This window comes from Leptonychotes weddellii, chromosome 13, assembly GCF_054177405.1.
Source record: "Leptonychotes weddellii isolate Sample4059 chromosome 13, ASM5417740v2, whole genome shotgun sequence".
NCBI lineage: Eukaryota > Metazoa > Chordata > Mammalia > Carnivora > Phocidae > Leptonychotes > Leptonychotes weddellii.
In genome coordinates, this window is record NC_138381.1 from 56,481,422 (window position 1) to 56,505,407 (window position 23,986).

At 44.0% G+C, this 23,986-nt stretch overlaps 1 protein-coding gene across 2 annotated transcripts in view; it reads right to left on the bottom strand.

Moving 5' to 3' along the window:
• Positions 1-23,986, bottom strand: part of CLTCL1 (clathrin heavy chain like 1) — a 76,866-nt gene that overhangs the window by 32,327 nt on the left and 20,553 nt on the right. For both annotated transcript variants that reach the window (XM_081801604.1, XM_081801605.1), the window contains exons 4-17: positions 21,731-21,904; positions 20,822-21,019; positions 19,391-19,591; positions 19,138-19,290; positions 17,806-17,928; positions 16,104-16,241; positions 13,002-13,166; positions 12,234-12,414; positions 10,715-10,878; positions 9,442-9,567; positions 8,773-8,915; positions 8,159-8,393; positions 6,231-6,353; positions 3,671-3,816 (exon numbers count right to left, since the gene is read on the bottom strand). In XM_081801604.1, coding sequence (XP_081657730.1) covers positions 3,671-3,816; positions 6,231-6,353; positions 8,159-8,393; positions 8,773-8,915; positions 9,442-9,567; positions 10,715-10,878; positions 12,234-12,414; positions 13,002-13,166; positions 16,104-16,241; positions 17,806-17,928; positions 19,138-19,290; positions 19,391-19,591; positions 20,822-21,019; positions 21,731-21,904 — 2,270 coding nt within the window. The remainder of the gene's footprint in view (positions 1-3,670; positions 3,817-6,230; positions 6,354-8,158; positions 8,394-8,772; positions 8,916-9,441; positions 9,568-10,714; positions 10,879-12,233; positions 12,415-13,001; positions 13,167-16,103; positions 16,242-17,805; positions 17,929-19,137; positions 19,291-19,390; positions 19,592-20,821; positions 21,020-21,730; positions 21,905-23,986) is intronic.

Below are 23,986 nucleotides of genomic sequence, written 5' to 3' on the forward strand. Positions count from 1 at the left end.
GGATTCCATTAAAATGTAATTTCACATTCCATAATTTACCATTTAGCATTTCTCAGTTTAAAAACAAACAATAACCAGTAACGAAATTGAAGCAGTAATCAAAAACCTCCCAAAAACCAAGAGTCCAGGGTCAGATGGATTCCCAAGGAAATTCTACATTTAAAGAAGAAATAATACCTATTCTTCTGAAGCGGTTTCAAAAAACAGAAACAGAAGGAAAACTTCCAAACACCTTCTATGATGCCAGCATTACCTTGATCCCAAAACCAGGCAAAGACCCCATCAAAAAGGAGAATTACAGACCAATATCCCTGATGAATATGGATGCCAAAATACTAAACAAGACCCTAGCCAATAGGATCCAACAGTACATTAAAAGGATTATCCATCACGACCGGGGATGCAAGGATGGTTCAACATTCGCAAATCAATCAACATGATAGAACACACTGATAAAAAAAAAGACAAGAACCACGTGATCCTCTCAATTGACGCAGAAAAAGCATTTGACAAAATACAACATCCTTTCCTGATTAAAACTCTTCAGAGTATAGGGATAGAAGGAACATTCCTCAAGTTCATAAAAACCATCTATGAAAAGCCCACAGCGAATATCATTCTCAATGGGGAAAAGCTGAGAGCTTTTCCCTTAAGATCAGGAACACGACAGGGATGCCCACTCTGTCCACTATTGTTCAACATAGTACTAGAAGTCCTAGCATCAGCAATCAGACAACAAAAAGAAATAAAAGGTATTCAAATTGGCAAAGAAGAAGTCAAACTCTCTCTCTTTGCAGGTGACATGATACTTTATGTGGAAAACCCAAAAGACTCCAACCCCAAATTACTAGAACTCATACAGCCATTCAGTAATGTGGCAGGATACAAAATCAATGCACAGAAATCAGTTGTTTTTCTATACACTAACAATGTAACTGTAGAAAGAGAAATTCGGGAATTGATTCCATTTACAATAGCACCAAAAACCATAAAATACCTTGGAATAAATCTAACAAAAGAGGTAAAGGATCTATACTCTAGAAACTACAGAACACTTACGAAAGAAATTGAAAAAGACACAAAAAGATGGAAAAACATTCCATGCTCATGGATTGGAAGAATAAACATTGTTAAAATGTCTATGCTGCCCAGAGCAATCTACACTTTCAACGCCATCCCTATCAAAACAATTGGCATTTTTCAAAGAGCTGAAACAAATAATCCTAAAATCTGTATGGAACCAGAAAAGACCCCGAATCGCCAAGAAAATGTTGAAAAAGAAAAACAAAGCTAGGGGCACCACGCTGTCTGATTTCATGCTATATTACAAAACTGTGATTACCAAGACAGCATGGTACTGGCACAAAAACAGATACATAGATCAATGGATAACACAGTCTCCAGAAATGGACCCTCAACTCTATGGTCTACTAATCTTTGACAAATCAGGAAAAAATATCCAATGGAAAAAAGACAGTCTCTTCAATAAATGGTGCTAGGAAAATTGGGCAGCTATATACGGAAGAATGAAACTCGATCATTCTCTTATACCATACACAAAGATAAACTCAAAATGGATGAAAGACTTCAATGTGAGACAGGAATCTATCAAAATTCTACAGGAGACCATAGGCAGTAACCTCTTTGACATCGGCCACAGCAACTTCTTTCATGACACGTCTCCAAAGGCAAGGGAAACAAAAGCAAAAATGAACTTTTGGGACTTCATCAAGATAAAAAGCTTCTGCACAGCAAAGGAAACAGTCAACAAAACTAAGAGGCAACCCACGGAATGGGAGAAGATATTTGCAAATGACATTACAGAATAAAGGGCTGGTATCCAATATCTATAAAGAACTTCTCAAACTTAACACCCAAAAAACAAATAATCAAGTCAAAAAATGGGCAGAAGACATGAACAGACACTTCTCAAAAGAAGACATATGAATGGCTAACAGACACATGAAAAAAGGTTCAACATCATTAGCCATCAGGGAAATTCAAATAAAAACCACATTGAGATACCACCTTAGACCAGTTAGAATGGCAAAAATTAACAAGGCAGGAAACAACAAATGTTGCAGAGGATGTGGAGAAAGAGGAACCCTCTTACACTGTTGGTGGGAATGCAAGTTGGTACAGCCACTCTGGAAAACAGTATGGAGGTTCCTCAAAAAGTTAAAAATAGAGCTACCCTATGATCCAGCAATTGCACTACTGGGTATTTACCCCAAAGATACAGATGTAGTGAAAAGAAGGTGCAAATGCACCCGAATGTTCATAGCAGCAATGTCCACAAAAGCCAAACTGTGGAAGGAGCCAAGATGCCCTTCAACAGATGAATGGATAAAGGAGATGTGGTTTATATATACAATGGAATATTACTCAGCCATCAGAAAGGATGAATACCTATCATTTTCATCCACATGGATGGAACTGGAGGGGATTATGCTAAGTGAAATAAGTCAAGCAGAGAAAGACAATTATCATTTGGTTTCACTCATATGTAGAACATAAGGAATAGCATGGAGGACATTAGGGGAAGGAAGGGAAAACTGAAGGGGGTGGACATCAGAGCGGGAGATGAACCATGAGAGACTATGGACTCTGGGAAACAATCTGAGGGTTTCAGAGGCAAAGGGGTGGGGGGATGGGTTAGCCCCGTGATGGGTATTAAGGAGGGCATGTGTTGTAATGAGCACTGGGTATTATATGCAAATAATGAATCATGGAACACTAAAAAAAAAACAACAACCCAAAAAACAAAACAAAACAAAAAACAACAAAAAAAACCCCCAAACACATCCTCACAAACATTCTTTAACACAATGCCACAGACCTTGAAAGCCCATCTGGCCTAAAAAATAAACCTTACAATTAAATCTTTACAGCGGATTTATGATGTGAATACACTGGTCTGTTTGACACAGAATCTCTGATAATGATTTTTTTTTTTTAAGATTTTATTTATTCATTTGAGACAGAGAGATACAGAGAGAGAGCATGAGCAGGGGGAGAGGCAGAGGGAGAGGAAGGAGCAGGCTCCCCGCCGAGCCAGGAGCCAGACGGGGGGTTCGATCCCAGGACCCCGGGATCACGACCCAAGCCGAAGGCAGACGCTCAACCATCTGAGCCACCCAGGTGCCCCGATAATGAATTTTAAAGTGGAAATAAATGCTGGGTGCGACCACACTGAAGCATGCTCTATTATTACTTCCAAAGTGTCTGCCCATTCTGTTGTTTCTGCCTAGAATGTTCTTCCTACCCAAGCTCCTACTCATCATGCTTCTATGTTATATCTCCAGCGAGTCATCCCTGATACATGCCCAGATTTAGTTTTCTTGACATCTGTTTCCAAGCTTTGTTCACCATGATTTTGCTTGGGACATAGCAGGCACTAATGAATATTAGCTCCCTTTCTGAGCACTGTGATTAAAGAACAGTGCAGGCCAGAGAAGCAAGATGAAGGACAGATTCCTGGGAAAAGTAGAATTTAGGTGGGGCTAGAAGAGATAGGTAGGACTGAAGATAGAAAACGCAGTGAGAAGACTTTGGGGAGCAGCCAATAAGGCTGGGCAGGTGAGGTAAGACAAAATTGTAATGGAAAATGAACATCAGGCAGGAGCTTGAATCTGACCGAGTCAACAGCTACCCTCGGGCATACCCTTACCTGTGCTCACTGAAGACCGAGTTATCCAGAACTATCTTCTCCAGCAGCTCAATCAGTTCATTAGGCAGATCAGCTGTCATGAAGGCCTTGACAGTGACCGAGACCTCTTCAGGATCCTGTGTTTCTGACAATGCCATCTGTACCACCTGGTTTTAAATATCATTTGAAAGAACTTGGTTAGATAAAGTCAATTCAAGACTATCTTTGAAGCTAAACAGAAAGAAAGGATTCCTCCATGGCAGTCTGAAATAGACACACAGAAAATAGGAGATTTCTCAAGGTAAAAAGGGAAGGTTGTCTAAAGAAGTCAATTTCAGAGATTTCTGCCTGCTCTATTTGATGATTAGTTTCTCTCTCACATCAAAAGGGCTGCAGACTCATCTCTGCCCCAATAACCATACTGTAAATTTACTCCAAAGCCAATAACACAGTGCACTTAAACAGGCATCTGAAATGCATGTTTGCTTTCATCTTTGTTTTTTTAGGTCACTGTTCATAGCAAATATGGCCTCCATTTCTCTAATGAAGCTCTTGCTAGCCTAGAGTACCACAACTGCTCTGGCCCAGCTCACTTCCAGGCATGCAGTTGAGTACACTCTGAGCTCCACAGCCCTCCGAACCATGCCAAGGGAAAGACTGACAAAAAACTGGCCAGACCACCAAAAAACTGGCCACACCACCCCTCATCCAATTACAGGTGTCTCACCTACAAGAAAACTCACAAGTGGGGGAAAAGATATTTTTCCAAAGAGTACACTTCCCAGATAACAGCAGGCTAGAAGGTCAGCATTGTTCTCTTTGCACTTTGTGCCAGGGGCCTTTGGTGACTTCAGGGTCTATCAGTTTTGCCAAGCTTCATCAAGGGTGGGCAATAGCAACGCATTAATGAGAAAGAACAGAGAACTCAGAGGAGGTATGACATAGATAATATACATCTCTGGCCATGAACTTTGACCCTACAAACAGGAGGGGCTGCAATGGAACTAGAATCAAAGTCAGCCCAGTCAACCTTGCAAGTGGCCACTGTATACTCAATGGCACCATAAGATACAAAAGTTCTTCTGAGGAGTTTATAATAATCCTAACAGCTATGCAAAGGAGTTTGAGGAAAGGGGCTATCACAGGAGATAAGTAACAAAAGGGGTGTACTTAAGGGAAAGGAGCACTGTGACAGCACACAGACTCCATCCAGAGTAGGAGGTATATTTCCTGCCATTACGACATCTGTCCATTCTTGAAAACCTTGGAGCACTTTAAATACACACTGGTTATTTTAAGGGCAAAAATAAATTTCCACCATCTATTTGAGTCAACAGGATGCCTAATCTAAGGTTACCTCAGGAAGCTGCTTCCTCTAAGTAAACTTTCCATAATGAGCTTCTGCTCCAGACCTAAAAGCAGTCTGCTGCCGTCATGCAGTCCCTCTAATTAGAGGGGCATGGTAGGTGAATGCCCCCCAGGAGGTGGCTATGAATATTCAGTCCCAACAGACTGACAGGATCAGCAGCTTCACACAGACACAGGAAGACCAAGAGGCACCCTCTAGCTTCGGCTCAGTGCAGCATTAAAGCTGCTCATCCCAGTGCCAATGTAACACAACCTACCAGACGTGCCAGGCAGCTGGACCACACCTGGAGAAATATCTGTTGTCTCTAAATTTGGAGACAGATCTCTAGTGGAATCTAAACCTACTCTGTCCCAGGCCCTTTGCTGCTCAATGTCTTTTGTCAGGTCTGGATCAATCTTAGAGATGGGTAACTCCAAAGTTGATATAATGAGATCCAAAATAACATAGGCTTCTAGCCATCTAAAAGTGTTCCAGAACAAAGTTTATTAAGGAAAATATAATGGCACAGACATGAGGAACAGTGGACAGAAAACAAGAAGGTGAAATTCAGAAGAGACAGAGGTGAAATCCAACAAGTACGCCTCGTGGTTGGTAACAAAGGAGTTGGGGGGGCACTTTAGTTGATCTGCTCAGGGCTGAAGGCCACTTGTTGAACCAGGGTCCTGTTCCCACCTTGATCTCAGCCCATCCCCAAACAGTGTGGCCAGAAGCCTAGGGGACAATGGGTATGGTTGAAGCACCATCTGCTGCCTAAAGCTACAGGAAGCCCACCGAGTGGCTGAGGTCGACACCCATCCGCCAGGCTGCACATAGGAGGAACCCTGGCCTCGGCACCATGCCCCCAGCTCTGAGAGAGGCACTGGATAGTCACAAGGGTGCAAGGGGTTCCTCAACAAAGCCAAGTCCAGCTGACACAACCTTGAGAGCCACTTACCTTGTGTCATTGGGGGCTGCGCTGAAAAAAATACTAAGGGTCCAGCATGCAGGCATGCCATCAGATATTCCTTTTACTGGGGCAGCACATCCCCGCTTTGGACATCAGGGCCAACTCTGTGCCTTTAACCAATAAACAACTCCAGGGAAGATTCACACAACAGTCTGGTCATGTGTCTGAAGATGTGTTAAATACAACAATTCAACTAGTCACTCTGGCCACAAGATGATGAGAGGGCAAAAGGCCTGCATACACATACTCCCATTTCCATTCTGTACCTGGTCGATCAACTGTCTCCTGGATGGGTTGGTCTCCTCAAGGACGTGAGCCCAGAGCTCTGGATCTTTTCTGTGCACCAGGTAGCGGGCCTCACTTTTAAACAGAGAATTCTCGTTGCAAACCTGAAATGAGTACACTAGTGTGTATAACACAGCCAATCAATGGACACTACTTGGGGGACCCACCCCAGTCAGTTCCCTCTGTCCCCGACACTTGTTTGGTTCAGCCAGAGCCCAAGCAAAAAACAGTACTTTGACACGGGATGAGCAGCATCCCAAAGGGGTGACAATGCACTTCTCAGAGTGACAAATTACCTCAAAATACAAGTTTCTCAGTTTATAACAACTCAGAATGGGTATGGCTGTGTGGCAGCTCCTCTCCACATCGGCCTGCTGCCTTCTAAAGAGGCGCTACCCAGCAGAACTTTCTGAGACAATGAAAATGTTCTAGACCTGTGCTATGGAATGCAGTATATGAAGGAGGAACTAATTTTTTAATTTTAGCTAATTTAAATGGTATAATTTAAATAATTTAAATTTGAACAGTCACCATCTCTAAAGTGTTATCAGAATAGCCCAGGACTGGTATAAAACAGCATATATGCTACAACATTTCAAGGCCTATAAACTTTAAAATATGCTTTCACGGATTGAACTTGAGATCCCTTTTTGTGTTCTAATACATCTCCAAGAAACCAACTGTCCACTGGAACATTCCAACGTGTGAGGCACTTGTTAAGGCCTAATGGGAATCAGACTGGCTGGGTACCAGATGCCAGGCACAAGACTAAATGCTGCATGTGTGTCCATGGGCTGCTCACGTGTGCATGGCACGAGGCCAGGAGCAGGCTTGGTCTGGCCTGCCCCGAAATCTCACTGCAGCTTCTCCTTCTGACACAGCAGATCTTAACAAGCATTTTTTTTCTTGTCTCAATTCTGCCTCACTAAAAGGTGGTATCTATCATACATCACCTGGTAGGACAGATGGGTGCAAAGATCCCTGAGCGGTCACTGAACTGAGCTTTAATAAAAAGGTAGTAAGTTCAGCCAAAAGGTGGCTTATGGTATCAGACTAACTAAAGTCCCAACTTCACACAAACTGGCTCCCTAGAGACTGCAAGGCAATGTGCTATGCAGACCCAGCCTGTCACATGCATGGTTAGTGTCCAAAGCTAAAGTAGGATGAGAAACTGGTGCACTGCTCTTGAGCTTTGGCTCTGTATGCTTGACACCCTAACAGATTCCTTCCCCGGTTGCTGAGTTTCTACCATGCTGTCCAGACACTCTGAGGTGTCCAGGGCAAATAGACCAACTGCCTACAGATCTTACAGTCAAACAAACATCAGGTGCACCCACATGAGATTTCTGGAGTTTTAGGTCACAAGGTTAAGTATGAAACTATTTGCTACTTAAGTAATAAAACATGTAGATCCAAGCCAGGGCAGAGGTAAGCAGACCTGAGGGGGATGTTCCAAGAAGGGGCCAGTAAGAGCTCTGTGGTTGGGAAGAGCTGGCAGAGGGCACGTGTAAGAAGTTGCCTAAGAAGAAGAGCAGGAAGTGCAAGCACACATAGGACGGAAGCATTCAGGGTGGAGAGGCAAGAGGGGAGGCAGTCAGGCTGGTGAGGACAGGGTTGTGGTTCACAGAAAACCTCCTGAGTCAGGCCAAGGGGTTCAATTTTGCCCTCAAGGCTAGAGGACTGTAAGCAGAAGGCTGACAGGTCAGACTTAGGCCAGCCAGGTTTACAGGTACAATATATACAAACAGGGCATAAGCAGGTAGGAAACAAGGCATCTGAATTACAAGGAAACCAAGTTTATGGAAATGTAGCACACGATCTGCAATTGTGGGGCTCAGAGGAAGCCTTCATGAGCCCCCAATGATGAAGCCAGCGCAACAGCTGGCAGCCAGGTGTATTTGCTGCCCACCTTGATGAGCTCAAGGTCACACTGCCCCCGCTCGTAGGCAACACAGGCCAGATGCGGGTCCCGCTTCTCACAGTAGCGGCCCACCACACGGCTGTCATAGTAAGCGTTCTCTCTCAGGAAGCGCTCGGGGCTATTGTTGCTGTCGATGTAGATCTTGGCAAGTGCATTGTGAGTGGCAGGCTCTTCACAGCCTTCGTGACTCCGGGACTCCAGCCAGGGAAGCAGCAGCTTTAGCCTTTGAAAGAAGGAAGAGCAACGTAAAAGTCTCAAAACTAACATCTGAAACCTCCAGGGCAGACCCTGAACTCTGAAGGCTGCTTCTAGAAACAAACAAAAATCTCACTTCATTAACCTCAGGTTGTTTTAGGGACCAAAACAGACTTGAATTCCAAACAGATTTCAATTGTTAAGTTTTCCCCAAAGATCTATAGTACCAATAGCAAACAACTCACTACTAGATCTAAGATTCGTTGCATGAAAGACCAGCCACAGAGACAGTTAGTCCTGGGGCCTAGAGGCTGACCGAAAAGGGATCTTAGAGAATTAGTCATAGACTTAGCAACAAACACTAGAACCCAAGGGCAAGAGAAGATACCAAACTAGGACCCCCTTACCTGTTTCTTTTTTCTACTTCAGCCACCAGCTCATCAGTAGAGAACTGTCCTCTCACCACCATGATTAAGTTTTTAATTACTTCCTCAGAACAATCCACATCAAGCAGCCCTCCAACCACAGCAGGGATCCGGCTAGGGTTGACCTAGAATGGTCAAGGTGGTGACTTAGTGCTGCAGGCACAGGTCACTGCTATAAGTCCCCCGTCCAGGCCTGGACAGTGTGGCTGTCTGAAAGGGCTCCTGTGGTGGACAGAATGCGTATTTGAAGCTCCAACCCCTAATGTGACTGTATTTGAAGATGGGCCTTGAAGGACATAATTATGGTTCACTGAGGTCATAAGGGTGGGGCCCTAATCAGAGAAAAGGCCATATAAAGGTACAGCAAGAAGGTAGCCATCTGTAAGCCAAGGAGAGTGGCCTCAGAAAGAACCAACCCAAGGTGGTGGGGTCAGCACCTTGATCTTGGACTTCCAGCCTCTAGAAAATGTCTACTGTTTAAGCCATGCAGTCTGTGGTATTCTGCTGTGGCAGCCCAAGCTATGATACCATCAGTCTCAGACACATTCAGGGGTCAAAGGCAGTCTCTCAGGTGTAGGCTATTACCACCAACCAAGGCACAAAAGCAGCCGGGTGTCACCTGGGAGCTGGCAGTGAATGTCCCAGTAGTACCTTCTGAACGTAGATCTCGATGTACTTCTGCAGGTTGTTGCGGTACAAGTACAGGACGAGGTCATGGACAAAGTCAAACCGATCACACACAATGATGAGGGGAAGCTGGTCTGTGAGCTTGGCCTCCTGTGTATTGGGAAAGCACAGAAACAAGGCATGCAGTGAAGACCCCACAGAGCCAGACTGCATGGACCATGAATCAGCACAGAGATGGCACTGCTTCTGTAGGGAGTGGCCCCAAGGAGACTCAGGATGAGACTTTGTTCTAGATATGCTATTGTTTCAAGGTATCTGCTTTTGGGGATATAGCGTTTGCCTTGGGAAACAAGTAACGGAAAGGTAATACTATTTGGTTAAAGAAGAACTCTGCTAGATCTGGCAATAACATTGCAAATTGGTCCAAAAGCAAGTATCTTCTGGGTTAAGACAAACAGCTCATTATGTATAAATGTAACCCAGACCCAGCAGCAGAGAGTGTAGGCTACTTTCGAGAACACCTGCCAATAAGGGCTGCCTTTCCAGACAAGGAACCATACTCCATGGAACATCAGCCAACATATGCTACAACAGGAGTGCAGGGGGCTGCCCCCCACTCTACAGTCCACCACAATAATGCCTCCCCTCGTTTGGCCATACCTACATGACACTTCTCAGGTGCCCTGCACCCTTGCAGTTCTGGGTGTGGCCATGTGACCTAGTTTCCTCTAATGGAATGGGAATCAAAATGCCACATGCCACCTGCAGCCTCACTCATAAAAACCACCAGTACTGGCTCTTCTGAACTCTCTTTCCTTCTTCCAGTTGACCGGGAAGGTGACATTCAAGGTGGTATGCTGAAGATGGCAAAGCAGCCACCAGCCTGGTCCTTGAAAGATGGTGGGAAAGAAAGCCACCCCACTTAGGTCCACATCCACCCCCTCCTGTGCATGAGGAAGAAAGACACTTCTTGCTTTTTATGCCCCTAGCACTGAGTAGCTTATTTGCTTCTATAGACTTTCCTAACCTTATTAACAGGGGCACAGTTGGGATGTTGTTGAAACATAATGCAGCAATAAACTAACTCCCTCTACTCACACATCAGATAATTAAGAGCATAGCCTCAAGGGTTGGAAAATGAGCAGTGGCCTCCTCCAAGAACTTTGGGCCACAAAGCAGAGCTCTGCACTAAGGACCCAGGGAACATTGATGGAGAAAAAGTCAGCTTTCTAAGTCTTAGGCAGCTGCCTGATAGTTTGTTTGCTCAAGGAAGGAGGTGACACCTAGACATCCTTACCTTCAGGAAGTTCTTCACCCGCTCTGGGTTGTAGCAATTACTCTCCCGGCATATCCTCTCCACCTCCTTGATCTGCCCCGTCTTACAGGCAGCCTGAATGTATTTCAAGTGCACGTCTGGATCTTGGCTGAAGTTTACAATTGAGCCCAAGAAGTAGAAGAGGCCTACAAAGAGAGATTGTTCCATCTTATGCCCTCATAATATCTACCTGCCTTTTCCACAGTCATAGTCCATCTGCCCTTGATGGCCCAGCCTACAACAATGCTCCACTCTCCCAGCTCACACAGCCCACTCACAACTTAGAAAATCTATGTGAAGTTCTGCCTTGGCATCTCCCCCAAATAGCTAGTCAGATTTCCATGAAATTTGGGAGGTATACCTGAGATGTTCTGATGTGAAATACTCTATGTGTATGTATGTGGAATCCTTCTGGGAGGCCCAGGCACACCCTAGATGGTCATCTTCAAGAATAATTCAAACTGAGGTAACCTAAGAGGGCTGTGAGACTACCACTCTAAAAAGACAAACCAGGAAGAGAGGAAAGCAGAGGCTTTCAATGGGAGCCTCCAAACAGAGTCTGCTCCCTGACACTGAGCTGCTGGCACACATGGAGCCACTGCGGACTGGGGTGCAAGGTGAGTCACAGAGCACCGTTATTCATCAGAGGCTGACCACCTCCTGACTCTCACAGGAGCCAGCCAGAGGTACTGGTGACAAGAACAGGACAGGATACTCCAGAGAAAACCACATTCCCTGAGGAGGTCTTTAGCTGTAACCTGGGGGAAGGAACCAGAACCCTGAAGGAGGCAGACAGCTCCCACCAACCCTACTCTACTGCCATCTCCCCACCCACATAACCTAATTGCTGTTGCAGCCTTTCCTGCAATGGCGTCTTCTGACGAGAGGGGCAGTTCCCTGAAGGCAGGTCTTGCCTTCACTCCTCCAACATCCCAGCCTCACTAGGCCCAGGACAGTGGCTTAATACCTTGTTGGACAAATGCTCAGTTTCTAACCCTGCCCCAGCCAGTCCCCAGCAGACCCTCACCTGGGAAAGCCGTCCCCCCACCAGCACATTCTCGATGTTGATGCCCACAGGAGGGCAGAGGAAGCCAACCAGTCAGGTCTGCAAGCCCAACAACCACACACCACTGAGCCTCCATGGGGCTCTTACTCAGAGGAAGCCAAAGGGGCTGCCCCCTCAGGGCCAGGCACTCCAGTGTTACTGGCCCAGATTTTCTGGTGAACACTCAGCAGAGTGTGTGACACAAAGATGCTCAGTTCCACAGAGGCTCCAGGGACACAAGGGGGATTCTAAGCATCCCCACTCCAATACCAACCAACTAATTGCTTCCTTTGCAAATGCCAAAAAAGCTACCTAAGCTGGGTAACACATACCAGACAGCAGAAATCTTCTGCCATTGACCAACATATCAGCCTGGCTGGAAGGAAGAATCTGAGGTTGGGCAGGCAGACACCGACACCCGAGGAGGTGTAGTTGGCTAGAGGCTGTGAAATTTACCTTCGTAACTCTTGAAGGATTCAAAGAGCTCCACCAGGGACTGTGTGCCCAGCTGCTCGTGGTACTTGGAGGCCACCTGCACACACAGCTGAAGGTTCTGTCTGATGCTGGCAGACAGCAGAGCATGAAGACACGCCAAAGAATCCTCCACTGACAAGGAGCCAAAGAAGCTGACGAGCCACTGGGAAGCAAGGAAGAGTTTGTCCACACCTAAGTACCATCCTAGATGCTGCCAACACTGGCAACATAACTGGGTCAATTTTTCCCACTGAGTGTGAAAAATATAAAGAATCTTCACTTAAAAGGACTGAAAAGCAACTATTCCTTGTGGTAAAAAGTGGAAGCCAGGAGTTAACTTCAGATGAGACACTAATGTCAACTATTCATCAAGCTGTCACAGACCCTGCAATACCCCACAGTTGATACAAAAACATATTCTGTAAATGGAATGCAATACCAATTAGCTTCTGCTAATGGTTTTAGACAACCTTGCTAGAGCTGTCAATGTTAACAGGTTCTCTCTTTTGGGCTAAGTCAAAGGTAGACAATGGAAAGAAAGAGGTAATGTGAGCCCAGTTGCGTGGGTGAGCCAGTGGGGCTTGTGTGTGGGCTGAATGAGAATTGTGTATAGCAGTGACAAGGCTCATGCACAGGGAAGACACATACCACAGTCCCACAACCACGAACATAGGGAAATTTTGGGAACATGTAACCCTAATGACAGGTGGGTGCCATCCACAACAGGAGTGCCCGAAGGGTGCACCATACCTCGGGATTGAGGAGGTGAGTGTGGACCACAGCCCTCTTGATGTCGTAGAGGTCAGTGTAGTGCTCCAGTGCACGCTGCAGGAGGCCCGCCTTTTCACAGAGCTGGGCAATGTGGGCCCGATCATAATGAGTAAACATCTGATTTCCAAGAATGGCATCTGCAACCTACGAAATGGTGAGGTCAGGAAGAAAGCCTGAATGGTGGCAATCACTTTTTAAGAGTAGCTGCTCTAACTATGCCCCCCAGGGCACAGCTCCAGAAAGTACTCACAGGAGAGAGGGATTTTACCAGGTCCAGGTCCTTGCCCACCTCTAAGCAGAGCCCTAGCCAACCCTCTAAGTCACCTGAGGCTCTTTGAACAAGGCTCTGTCCTCCTAGGGTGCAGAGTTGGGTATGTATAAAAGGCTGAGGCTCTGCCCTAAAGCATGTTACTGGGATCAGGCCAGGCTACTGCTCTGGCTTTCAGCCATCATATTTGTACGGTTTTCTATGGCAAGTCAAGGTCAATGTGAAGGCCTCCTTCTTTAATGAGCTCAATCCTTGGACTAGCAACAGTTACAATTAGCTGGAAGTAACAAATCCTACTGGCATTCACTAACCTGCTCAATTTGGTTAAAGGCAGAATAAGTGTGTGTGTGTGTGTTTTGGGGGGGGCATTATGTTTGAAAAACAACTAACACTCCTGGAAAGAATTCTGATGAGGCTTAATATCATCTTTAAATAAGCAACCTCTGGACTAAGAATGAGTGAGTCAACTAGCAACCTTGCTGCCTTGTTAAGTGATCTGACCCTCTGTAACTACTAGTGAGTCTTGATGAGACATGCTCCTGGGTGTCACCCAGCACACTCTTTTCCATTCCTTCCAGGATATGGAGCACCAGTCAAGTATACAGTGACCACAGACCTAGTCTAACATCATGCTGCTCCAGGGTAATGCACACTCTGGGCTCCCTAGAGAGGAAACAATCCAAACCAAGTGCTGACAGCACAGTTTTGTAATATCTGGAACTTATCTGATGCTCCCCACCCTTTGTTTTCTTCAGAACTTTACTATCTTTTTTTTTTTAAGTTTCCCCCTTATTATAGCAATAGTATCATTTAAAGAACTCAGAAAACACAGATGTGCCAAAAAAGAAAATATCATCCAGCCTCTGACATCCAGAGAAGACTGCCCAATGTTCTGGGCGTTGTAGCCAGCTGTGCACCCATCCAGGCTGCCCCTCTTTTGGGTTTGGGCTCTTCTTACGGTCTATCTGCTCAGTTCCTGAGTGGTGTTTAGTTTCTGTTTCAAAGCTCATATATTAAAAGCTGTCATATATAATCACCAAGTCATAAGAGTTCAACAGAACACCAAACAGCAAATTAATAGTACTTTTGTTTCCTAGAGGTGGGATATGGCCCACACAAGAGCAGCTAACTTGTGAATTGGAATAACCTGAAAACACAGAACAATATAATTAACATAGTGTTTCCTAATCACAAAACAATGCATGATTATAAAGCAAAAGAAACTGGAAGACAAATAAGTAAAGAACAAAGTGGGGGCGCCTGGGTGGCTCAGTCGTTAAGCGTCTGCCTTCGGCTCAGGTCAAGATCCCAGCGTCCTGGGATCGAGCCCCGCATCGGGCTCCCTGCTCCACGGGGAAGCCTGCTTCTACCTCTCTCACTCCCCCTGCTTGTGTTCCCTCTCTCACTGTGTCTCTTTGTCAAATAAATAAAAAAATCTTAAAAAAAAAAAAAAAAAGAACAAAGTGAACTGTGATCCTGTCCACTCAGACAACCATGGTTAACAGCTTGATGTAAATTTCTCCAAACTCCTTTCCTGCATACATATCTAAAATTAATCAAAAAAAGCATATACATGTGATTTAACATACCCACCCCCCAAATTTCAGTTCAAAAAATGCCCCACCATAATGAGCTACCACTTCACACCCATTTAGGATAGCCATGATTTTTTTAAAAACACACACAGAAAATAACAAGTGTTGGCAAACATATGAAGAAATTGGAACCCTCATATATTGTGGTAGGAATATAAAATGGTATAAATGCTTGGAATACAGTATGGTGGTACCTCAACAAGTTACATACAGAATTACTATATGATCTGGCAACTCCACTTCTGGTGTATGCCCCAAAGAGCTGAAAACAGGAATTCAAACTGATACTGCACACCAATATTCACAGCAGCACTATCTGCAACAGCTACAAGGTGAAAGGCAACCCAATGTCCATCAACAAGTAAACGGATAAACAAAATGTGGTATATACATACAATGGAATATTATTCAGACATAAAAAAGGAATGAAATTCTAATCCATGCTACGACATGGATGAATCCTGAAAAGAATATGTTAAATGAAACAAGCCAAACAAAAGGACAAATATCATATGAATCTACTTATATGAAGTATCTAGAATAGGCAAATTCATAGAAAAGGTAAGTAGAATAGGGGGTTACCAAGGGCTGGGGGAGGGAATGGGGAGTTATCACTTAATGGGTACAAGATTTTCTGTTTGTGATGATAAAAAGTTCTGGAAATATATAATGGTAACAGTTGCACAATAATGTGAATGTACTTAATGCCATTTAAATGTGCACTTAAAAATGGTTAAAATAGGGGCGCCTGGGTGGCTCAGTTGGTTGGGCGACTGCCTTCGGCTCAGGTCATGATCCTGGAGTCCCGGGATCGAGTCCCGCATCAGGCTCCCTGCTCGGCAGGGAGTCTGCTTCTCCCTCTGATCCTCCCCCATCTCATGCTCTCTCTCTGTGTCTCATTCTCTCTCTCAAATAAATAAATAAAATCTTAAAAAAAAAAAAATGGTTAAAATAGTAAATTTTGTTATGTATACTTTACCACAGCAAAGAAAAGAAAACAGAGAAGAACGGAAAAGAGAAGAAAAGATGCCCCAGTTGTAATTGTTTCTGTGAAAGTTTTGCACCAAGGACTCTGGAAAACTCTTGCAGGAAGGTCCTAGAAAATGTCCACTGAGGCACAAGCACCCAGCCCAAAGGCACTGTGTTTAGGTGTGCAAGTCCCACACAGAAACGAACAGGTCCTTTGTCCCCTGTTTTCAGCCTAGAAATGGCACTTGCCTGGGGTGCATGAATCAGGTTCATCTCCAATAGGCGAGTCTGGAGGTGCCCCTCAGCTGGGCGATTATTTTTCAAGGCATCCAACAAGAAGGAAGTACACTGCTGAATTAAACTGTTTTCCATGAGAACATCTACAATCTGAAACAGATAGCAAGCCACATTTTTACCCAAAGGAGATGGGTTTTATTTTCCTATTCAAATAGTTCCTGAAACTGAATCTCATTTAGAAATTCAATAATTCGTTCCTTCCTTTGCATTTTTAAGTTTTTATTTCTTTTAGTAATCTCTACATCCATCATGGGGCTCAAATTCATGACCCTGAGATCAAGAGTCTTCTGAGTAAACCAGTAAGGCGCCCCTGCATTTTCTTTTATTATCAAAATTCAAGTAACTCATGGTCATTATTTATTAGGTAATTTTGTGAAATTATATCACTGATGTCATACTCACCAACAGGGCATTTTACTCAAGTAGATCAAAGGAAGTACTTTTATCAGTGTGAATCCCCAAAATCCTCTGAAGTGATTAAAGCAATCTTAACAATCCATTATTTAAATCAAATCCTAGAGGCCGTCAACACCTGGTGTCTAGCCCTTATACTCTCATTATTTAGGCACAGTTAAGAAAAGGCAAACATTGACTTAGATAACAATCATTAGAGTTAAGTAGATATTAAAGAATAAGCCTTAATACGAAGTGAAATATAGGTAATGAACTTACTAACTGTGTAACTGTTTCCATGTTTAAAGTACAAGAAAAAAGTTTATATTAAAAATACTTTAGAGGGCACCTGGGTGGCTCAGTCAGTTAAGTGTCTGCCTTCAGCTCAGGTCATGATCCCAGGGTCCTGGGATTGAGTCCTGCATCAAGCTCCCTGCTCAGTGGGGAGTCTGCTTCTCCCTCCCTCTGCCTGCCACTCCCACTGCTTGTGTTCCCTCTCTCACTCTTTCTCAAATCAATTAAAAAATACTTTAGAAATATGAAATATAATCTAGACGTAATCTGGAGTTTTCCTTCCCCTTGAGATCTATGTAAATTTGGCTCAAACCCCTTAATCATGATCTCCAAAATCCCTGCAAATTCCATGATATATGAACCCAGTATGACTGCACTTATATCTATACAGGTTGTTGGTTTTGCCTTGCTTCAAGCTTTGTTACATATCTCTGTATTACCCAGAGCCCTTTGTACACAGTTTACTGAAGGTAACTGGACATGTGTTTATATCTAAACACTAACTACGTTATGCTAAAATAATAGTCTCACGTTCACCTAACTCCAGGTTAGTCAGACACCCACAAGATGAAAGTCTACAGACTCGAAAGCACTCACCATAACCAGGTATGCAGGCAGACTTCAGGTGGCCTCAGTCAGCAGAGGATAATGAGGTGGGAGTAGGGTGGGGCTACCATTCTCAAATGACATCCTCCACTCCCCACCACCAACCACCACACAAAGAAATAAGATCCTCACAACTTGACACATGAATCCTCTAAAATACTTCAAAACAAAAGTAAATGACAGGTATTCAAACAATAAAAGACTAGAAGACAAGCTCCCCTGGTACATCAGATTTTTTAAAACTGGAAGATTAATAGCAGACAAAAGAATCAAGACACTGGTAAGAGAAAAACAAAAGAGAATCTTCTTGACAGTTATACAAGCCACAAAAAGCTGTCCCAAACAACCAACTGATGCTCACCTGGTCAATGTTGGCCAATGGCTCTTCCTCTCGCACTAGCATTTGAGAAAACTGCAGGCCCTGGTCTGGACTGATCCTCATCACACTCCTCAGCAAAAAGATCCAGTCTGGGACATAGCCAACCTAGAGGCAAGGGAACGCCCATCAGAAAAATAAATGAGGGGCGCCTGGGTGGCTCAGTTGGTTGAGCGACTGCCTTCGGCTCAGGTCATGATCCTGGAGTCCTGGGATCGAGTCCCGCATCGGGCTCCCTGCTCAGCAGGGAGTCTGCTTCTCCCTCTGACCCTCCCCCTCTCATGTGCTCTCTCTCTCTCTTTGAAATAAATAAATAAAATCTTAAAAAAAAAGGGGGGGGTGCCTGGGTGGCTCAGTTGTTAAGCGTCTGCCTTCGGCTCAGGTCATGATTCCGGGGTCCTGGGATCAAGCCCCGCATCGGGCTCCCTGCTCAGCGGGGAGCCTGCTTCTCCCTCTTCCGCTCCCCCTGCTTGTGTTCCCTCTCTCGCTGTGTCTCTCTGTGTCAAATAAATAAATAAAATCTTAAAAAAAAAAAAAAGAAAAAGAAATGAAACACTCTGAGTGGTTAAGAAAAAAATAAAGCTCCCATCCTTTGTTCTGAACTTGTGTTTACAAAGAAATGAGGAGCAATATTAGCATGTATACATGCTGGGCCTATGCCAAACACAACATCCACTTCAATGTGATGATGCCATGGATGTGGAGGTGCAACCAATTACACAAACAGCCTGGACCACAAAGACCAGACAACCAGTGAGCCAGCTCTGACCAACACCCAGCCCACAGGCCAGTGAACTTCGGGGACAAGCTGCAGTAGAAGCCCGTTGAAACATGGGTTTAACACATAGCTGGTGCTGTGGGGGAGAAGGGAGAAAAAGAACAAGATACAATTACAGAAGTGGAGCCTGGGTGGCTCAGTCGGTTAAGCGTCTGCCTTCAGCTCAGGTCATGATCCCAGGGTTCCAGGATTGAGCCCTACTGTGGTCTCCCTGCTCAGTGAAGTCTGCTTCTCCCTCTGACACCCCCTCCTGCTCTGCTCCATCTCTCTCTCAAATAAATAAAATCTTTTAAAAAATTATAGGAAAATCCCCAACTGGAAGGGAACCGGAAGGACTGTGAACCTAAGACAGGAAAATTAAAAAACTGAAGAGAATAAAATAGGATCATTATCACTGAATGACAGATGCTAACAGCAACACCAACAACTCACACTAGAGCACTTCCATAGGAGGAAGGGTATTTTATAAACTTCAGAATCAGCAACCACCCACCACAAATTAATTATCTGTGATTTGCTAATGGTTAGGCATGCATTACCTTTTTGGCATAGAGGACAATTTTTTGGAATTGGCCTGTTTCTGCAAAACACTGGATAACTTTACTCGGCATATTCGCCCGAAGATACACACTCAGGGCGAGTGTAGGGTCTGCAGTTTTGACCAAATCTCCAAGTTCTTCTGAACACTCCAGCTGTGGTGTGCCAAAGAGACAGGGCAAGATTAGGATCAGAAGAGCCTGTGACCTCATTTTCAAACTGTGCTAAGGGTTGTGATTTCGTAACTGTTTGTACCTTATCTTCTTTCAGCCACTTTTCTAAGAGTTGTTTGCGTCCCTGCTGAAGCACTGGACGGCAAAGTTCTAAGGATTCAAGTTTATTGAGCTGACCCTGGTCAAGCAGGATTCCAAAGTACTGGAGCAAAGGAGAAGCCTGCCCAGGCTGGGCAGGAATACTCTGGAACTTCCGAACTGTGTCACTGGTACGTAGGACTCCCTGATGACAAATGGAAATGTAGGTTGTTACGTTATAATCACAAGCTGTTCCTTTACTTAACTGGCTTGTATTAAAAAAAAAAAATCTGGGGCGCCTGGGTGGCTCAGTCTGTTAAGCATCTGCCTTCAGCTCAGGTCATGATCTCAGGGTCCTGGGATCGAGCCTCACGTCGGGCTCCCTGCTTGCAGGGAACCTGCTTCTCCCTCTCCTCCCTGCTCGTGCTCTCTTTCGCTGTTTCTCTTTCTCAGATAAATAAATAAATAAATAAATAAATAAATAAAATCTTAAAAAAAAATCTGCCAAAGGAAATTCCACACTGAATTAATTGTCAGGGACAGAAAGTCCTCCACCAAGGCAATGGCTTCCACCTTCAGCAAAAACCACAAACAGGGGACACCTGGGTGGCTCAGTTGGTTGAGCGTCTGCCTTCGGCTCAGGTCATGATCCAAGGTCCTGGGATCGAGTCCCACATTGGGCTCCTTGCTCAGTGAGGAGCGTGCTTCTCCCTCTGCCTGCCGCGCCCCCTGCTTGTGCTCTCTCTCTCTCTCTGACAAATAAATAAAATCTTAAAAAAAAAAAAAAAAGACCACAAAAACAGTGGGTCTCAGTCTCACAGGTGACTTCTAGCAAAGGTGAGAATTAGGCTTCTAAATCAGCCTTGCAGTAGTGAAGTTCTACCACCATTACATTCTAATTCAAAATACTCAAAGTCCTGGGTGAAGACTAGAAATGGTTAGAAATTGTTTGCTCATTAAGCATCACTTGAAAGACAGAAAAATCCCTTTCAAGGAGAAGCAACTCAAAACCCTTTATCTGCTCAGAAGCAGAACTAGGCCCCAGGACATTATCCTAATGAAATAAATCAAAGAACATGCCCTAAGCAGTACTGTTACACTCCAGATGAGTGGACAAGGTCCAGAGTAGAATGTGACTAAACGAAACACAGTACAACCACTTGATATATAATATAGCTCTGCATTTTCTATGCTAAGAAGCTGGGTGTGAAATACGTATGCACATAGATAAGAACTGAGACAGAATTTTTAAAAAATGTTGTTGCAGCAGAATCATGCTTTTCATTGATTTGTCTCATTGTTGTCATGCCACTGGCGCAAAATTTTAAAGCTAATACAACTAACAAAACAGTTAAGATACTCCAACATCAGTAGTGGAATGCTTTTATAATTTATTTCACTCCCAGACTGGCGCACAGCATTTGAGGGCCATTACCTTTGGTGCAGATGCTGCTACTTTGGCGGCTTCAGCATAGCTCCCCTGTGCAAAGAGGGTACTGAATTTTCTCACAAATAACTCCTCCGCCCCAGCCAGGTTGCTACGAATGGCCAAACGCAGACCAAGGTCTGGATTCTGAAGCACATTGGTTGCATAATTCACAATGTTATCTTCCTCGACACAAATGGACAGCACCTATAAAGACCCAACAAGTGAGACTGGCCTAACCTAGAAAAGTGCTCCATATACACGTACTGCCCACATTCTGCTCGCAGGCACTGCAGTATCAGCAAAGTTCTAAGGCTCATCCTGCGTATGCCCAGAACACTGGCTCTAACAGTGACAGGATGTACAGGAGCCAAACACTTAATGGCAACACAGCAGAGTATCATGGTCGAGCTACAGCATGGTCAAGTGAGAAGAATACCAAGTTGCGTGCACACTGACCAGTGATGCATTCAAGATGACTCTGCCAAAATGGCCTATTTGGGTGGGAGAAACTGACAGTTTTTCGTCTCAATGTTCTTTTTTTAAACCACAGATTTCCTTCTTTTACTGTCTTTTTGACTTTAGAAAGGTAATTTAGGTAGCATAGTACCTGCTTTTCAACCCTCCCCAATCAATCTGTGCCTGGCCTGAACATGTTAGTGGTGTGTATCAGAACCACTGCTCCATTGGTAGAAGCTTCGTGCAGGAAGGGAGGTACTCTTCTCAGAATTGATCCTATGTTAAGAATGGTGCTGTCTGAGAGGCAAAGTGATGGTAGGAAGCAGAAGGGAGACATGGGTGTAAGTTGAATAACAGGAGCTAATTATATTTGACCACTTTCCTGAAGAAGGAGGAAAAGTTAAGCTCCAGTCCCCAGTGAATGGAAAAGGTGGGAGATGAACCCTCAAAGTTCCATACCTGTCCCTTTTTGTTGACACCGATAATTCCAGAAGTAGGTTCCTGTGGAGCAGTGACAAAGATCGTGTCAGCACTAATACGGTTCATGTAGATGCACACGCCAGACTCTAGGTCATACAGATGAAGATAGCCATACTTTGTTATCAAGTAAATAACACCATGTTTAGCTCCAATCTATAGAAAGACAGAGAACAACAGGTAGAAAAGTAAGCAGAAGCCAAATAGGACAAAAGAGCTCACAAATGATGGAAGAGGATCTTGAGTTCCTTAGCCCAATAGATCATTTATCAATGGTGGGAGCAGTGTGCTGCTGATACGTGGATCCCACGTTGATTCCAGTCATACCCACTTGAGAACTAGTTTTAAAGCCAATATTTTCCCTGACTCCTCTCAAATAAAGGTCCAATAAATAAGGCTATTCCATTTGTCTTTCAGGTCTAACTATCCTCTCCCCCACTTCCTTACCAAATCCCTTTAGAAAAAGCTGTGACTTCATTAAATAAGGAGAAAATTCTGGATAAACTTAAAAAAATTATAAAACCTATAGTAACTTTATTTTTTAACAAGTTTATTTAAGTAATCTCTACACCCCAAGTAGGGCTTGAACTCACAACCCCAAGATCAAGAGTCACATGCTCTTCCAACTGAGCCAGCCAGGCACCCCAAACCTATAGTAATTTTAAAAATATGGTAGTAAAAATAGGGGCGCCTGGGTGGCTCAATTAAGCGGCTGCCTTTGGCTTAGGTCATGATCCCAGAGTCCCCGGCGGGCTCCCTGCTCAGCGGGGAGTCTGCTTCTCCCTCTGACCCTCCCCCCTCTTGTGCTCTCTCTCTCTCTCACTTTCTCACTCTCAAATAAATGATTAAAATCTTAAAAAAAAAAAAAAGTGAGTACCAGTATAGGAAGAAAGAGAAACAAACAGAATTTAACTGAGAACCCTGAAATAGAATCAAACATATATAAGAATTTAACATGAATGAGTAGATATTTCATATCAGTGGAAAACAGACTTTAACCAGTATAAAATGCTGATATAACCGGCTAGCTATATGGGGATGGGAGATGAGTGTAAAGACCTGGCTCTTTGGGTGCCTGAATGGCTCAGTCGGTTAAGCATCTGCTTTCAGTTCAGGTCATGATCCCAGAGTCCTGGGATCGAGTCCCACATCGGGCTCCCCCTGCTCTGCGGGGAGTCTGCTTCTCCCTCTCCCTCTGCCTGCCACTCCCCCTTCTGTCAAATAAATAAATAAAATCTTTTTTTTTTTAAGATTTTATTTATTTATTTGACAGAGAGAGACACAGGGAGAGAGGGAACACAAGCAGGGGGAGTGGGAGAGGGAGAAGCAGGCTTCCCGCAGAGCAGGGAGCCCGATGTGGGGCTCGATCCCAGGACCCCGGGATCACAACCTGAGCCAAAGGCAGATGCTTAACAACTGAGACACCCAGGCGCCCCAATAAATAAAATCTTCAAAAAAAAAAAAAAAAGAACTGGCTCTTCATCTTATTCTTTAGATCAAAGTAAATTCCAGATGGGTCAAAGATTTTTACATAAAAAGTAAATAAAACTAAGTAAGTAAAAGAAGCAAATACGGGTGAATATTTTTATCACCTTGGGGTATAGAATTATTTTCAAAACACGATACCAAAGCCACACAAAAACGCAAATCTTCCACAAGGTGGAACACACCACAAATAAACTTTTGCTATGACTAGGGAAAAATATTTATTTGAAACACACCAGGCACTTAGTATCCGAAAACTACACAGAGTTCTTACAAGATAAAGACTCCAAGAGAAAAAAATGCCAAGATCAGGAAGAGGCAATTAACAAGATGCGTATGAGTGGTAAACCCATCCCATCTTGACAATAATCACAAGAAGGGCATGAACATCACTGGACACAGTCCAGTGTGGTCATGCACATGCCCCTAACCCAGTAGTTTCACTTGTAGTTTATCCTTGGACTGAGCATTGGACAACAATGCTCCTAGAAATATTTACTATAAACATAAATACCCAATGGGGGATTCTCTAAATGAGTTAGAGATATCCACAGAACAGATGATACAGACATTAAAATATTATATACATTTATTTATTTTATTTTTATTTTTTTTGCATTTTTTTAAAAAATTTTATTATGTTAGTCACCATACATCATTGGTTTTTGATGTGGTGATCCATGATCCATTGTTTTCGTATAACACCCAGTGCTCCATGTAGTACGTGCCCTCCTTAATACCCATCACCGGGCT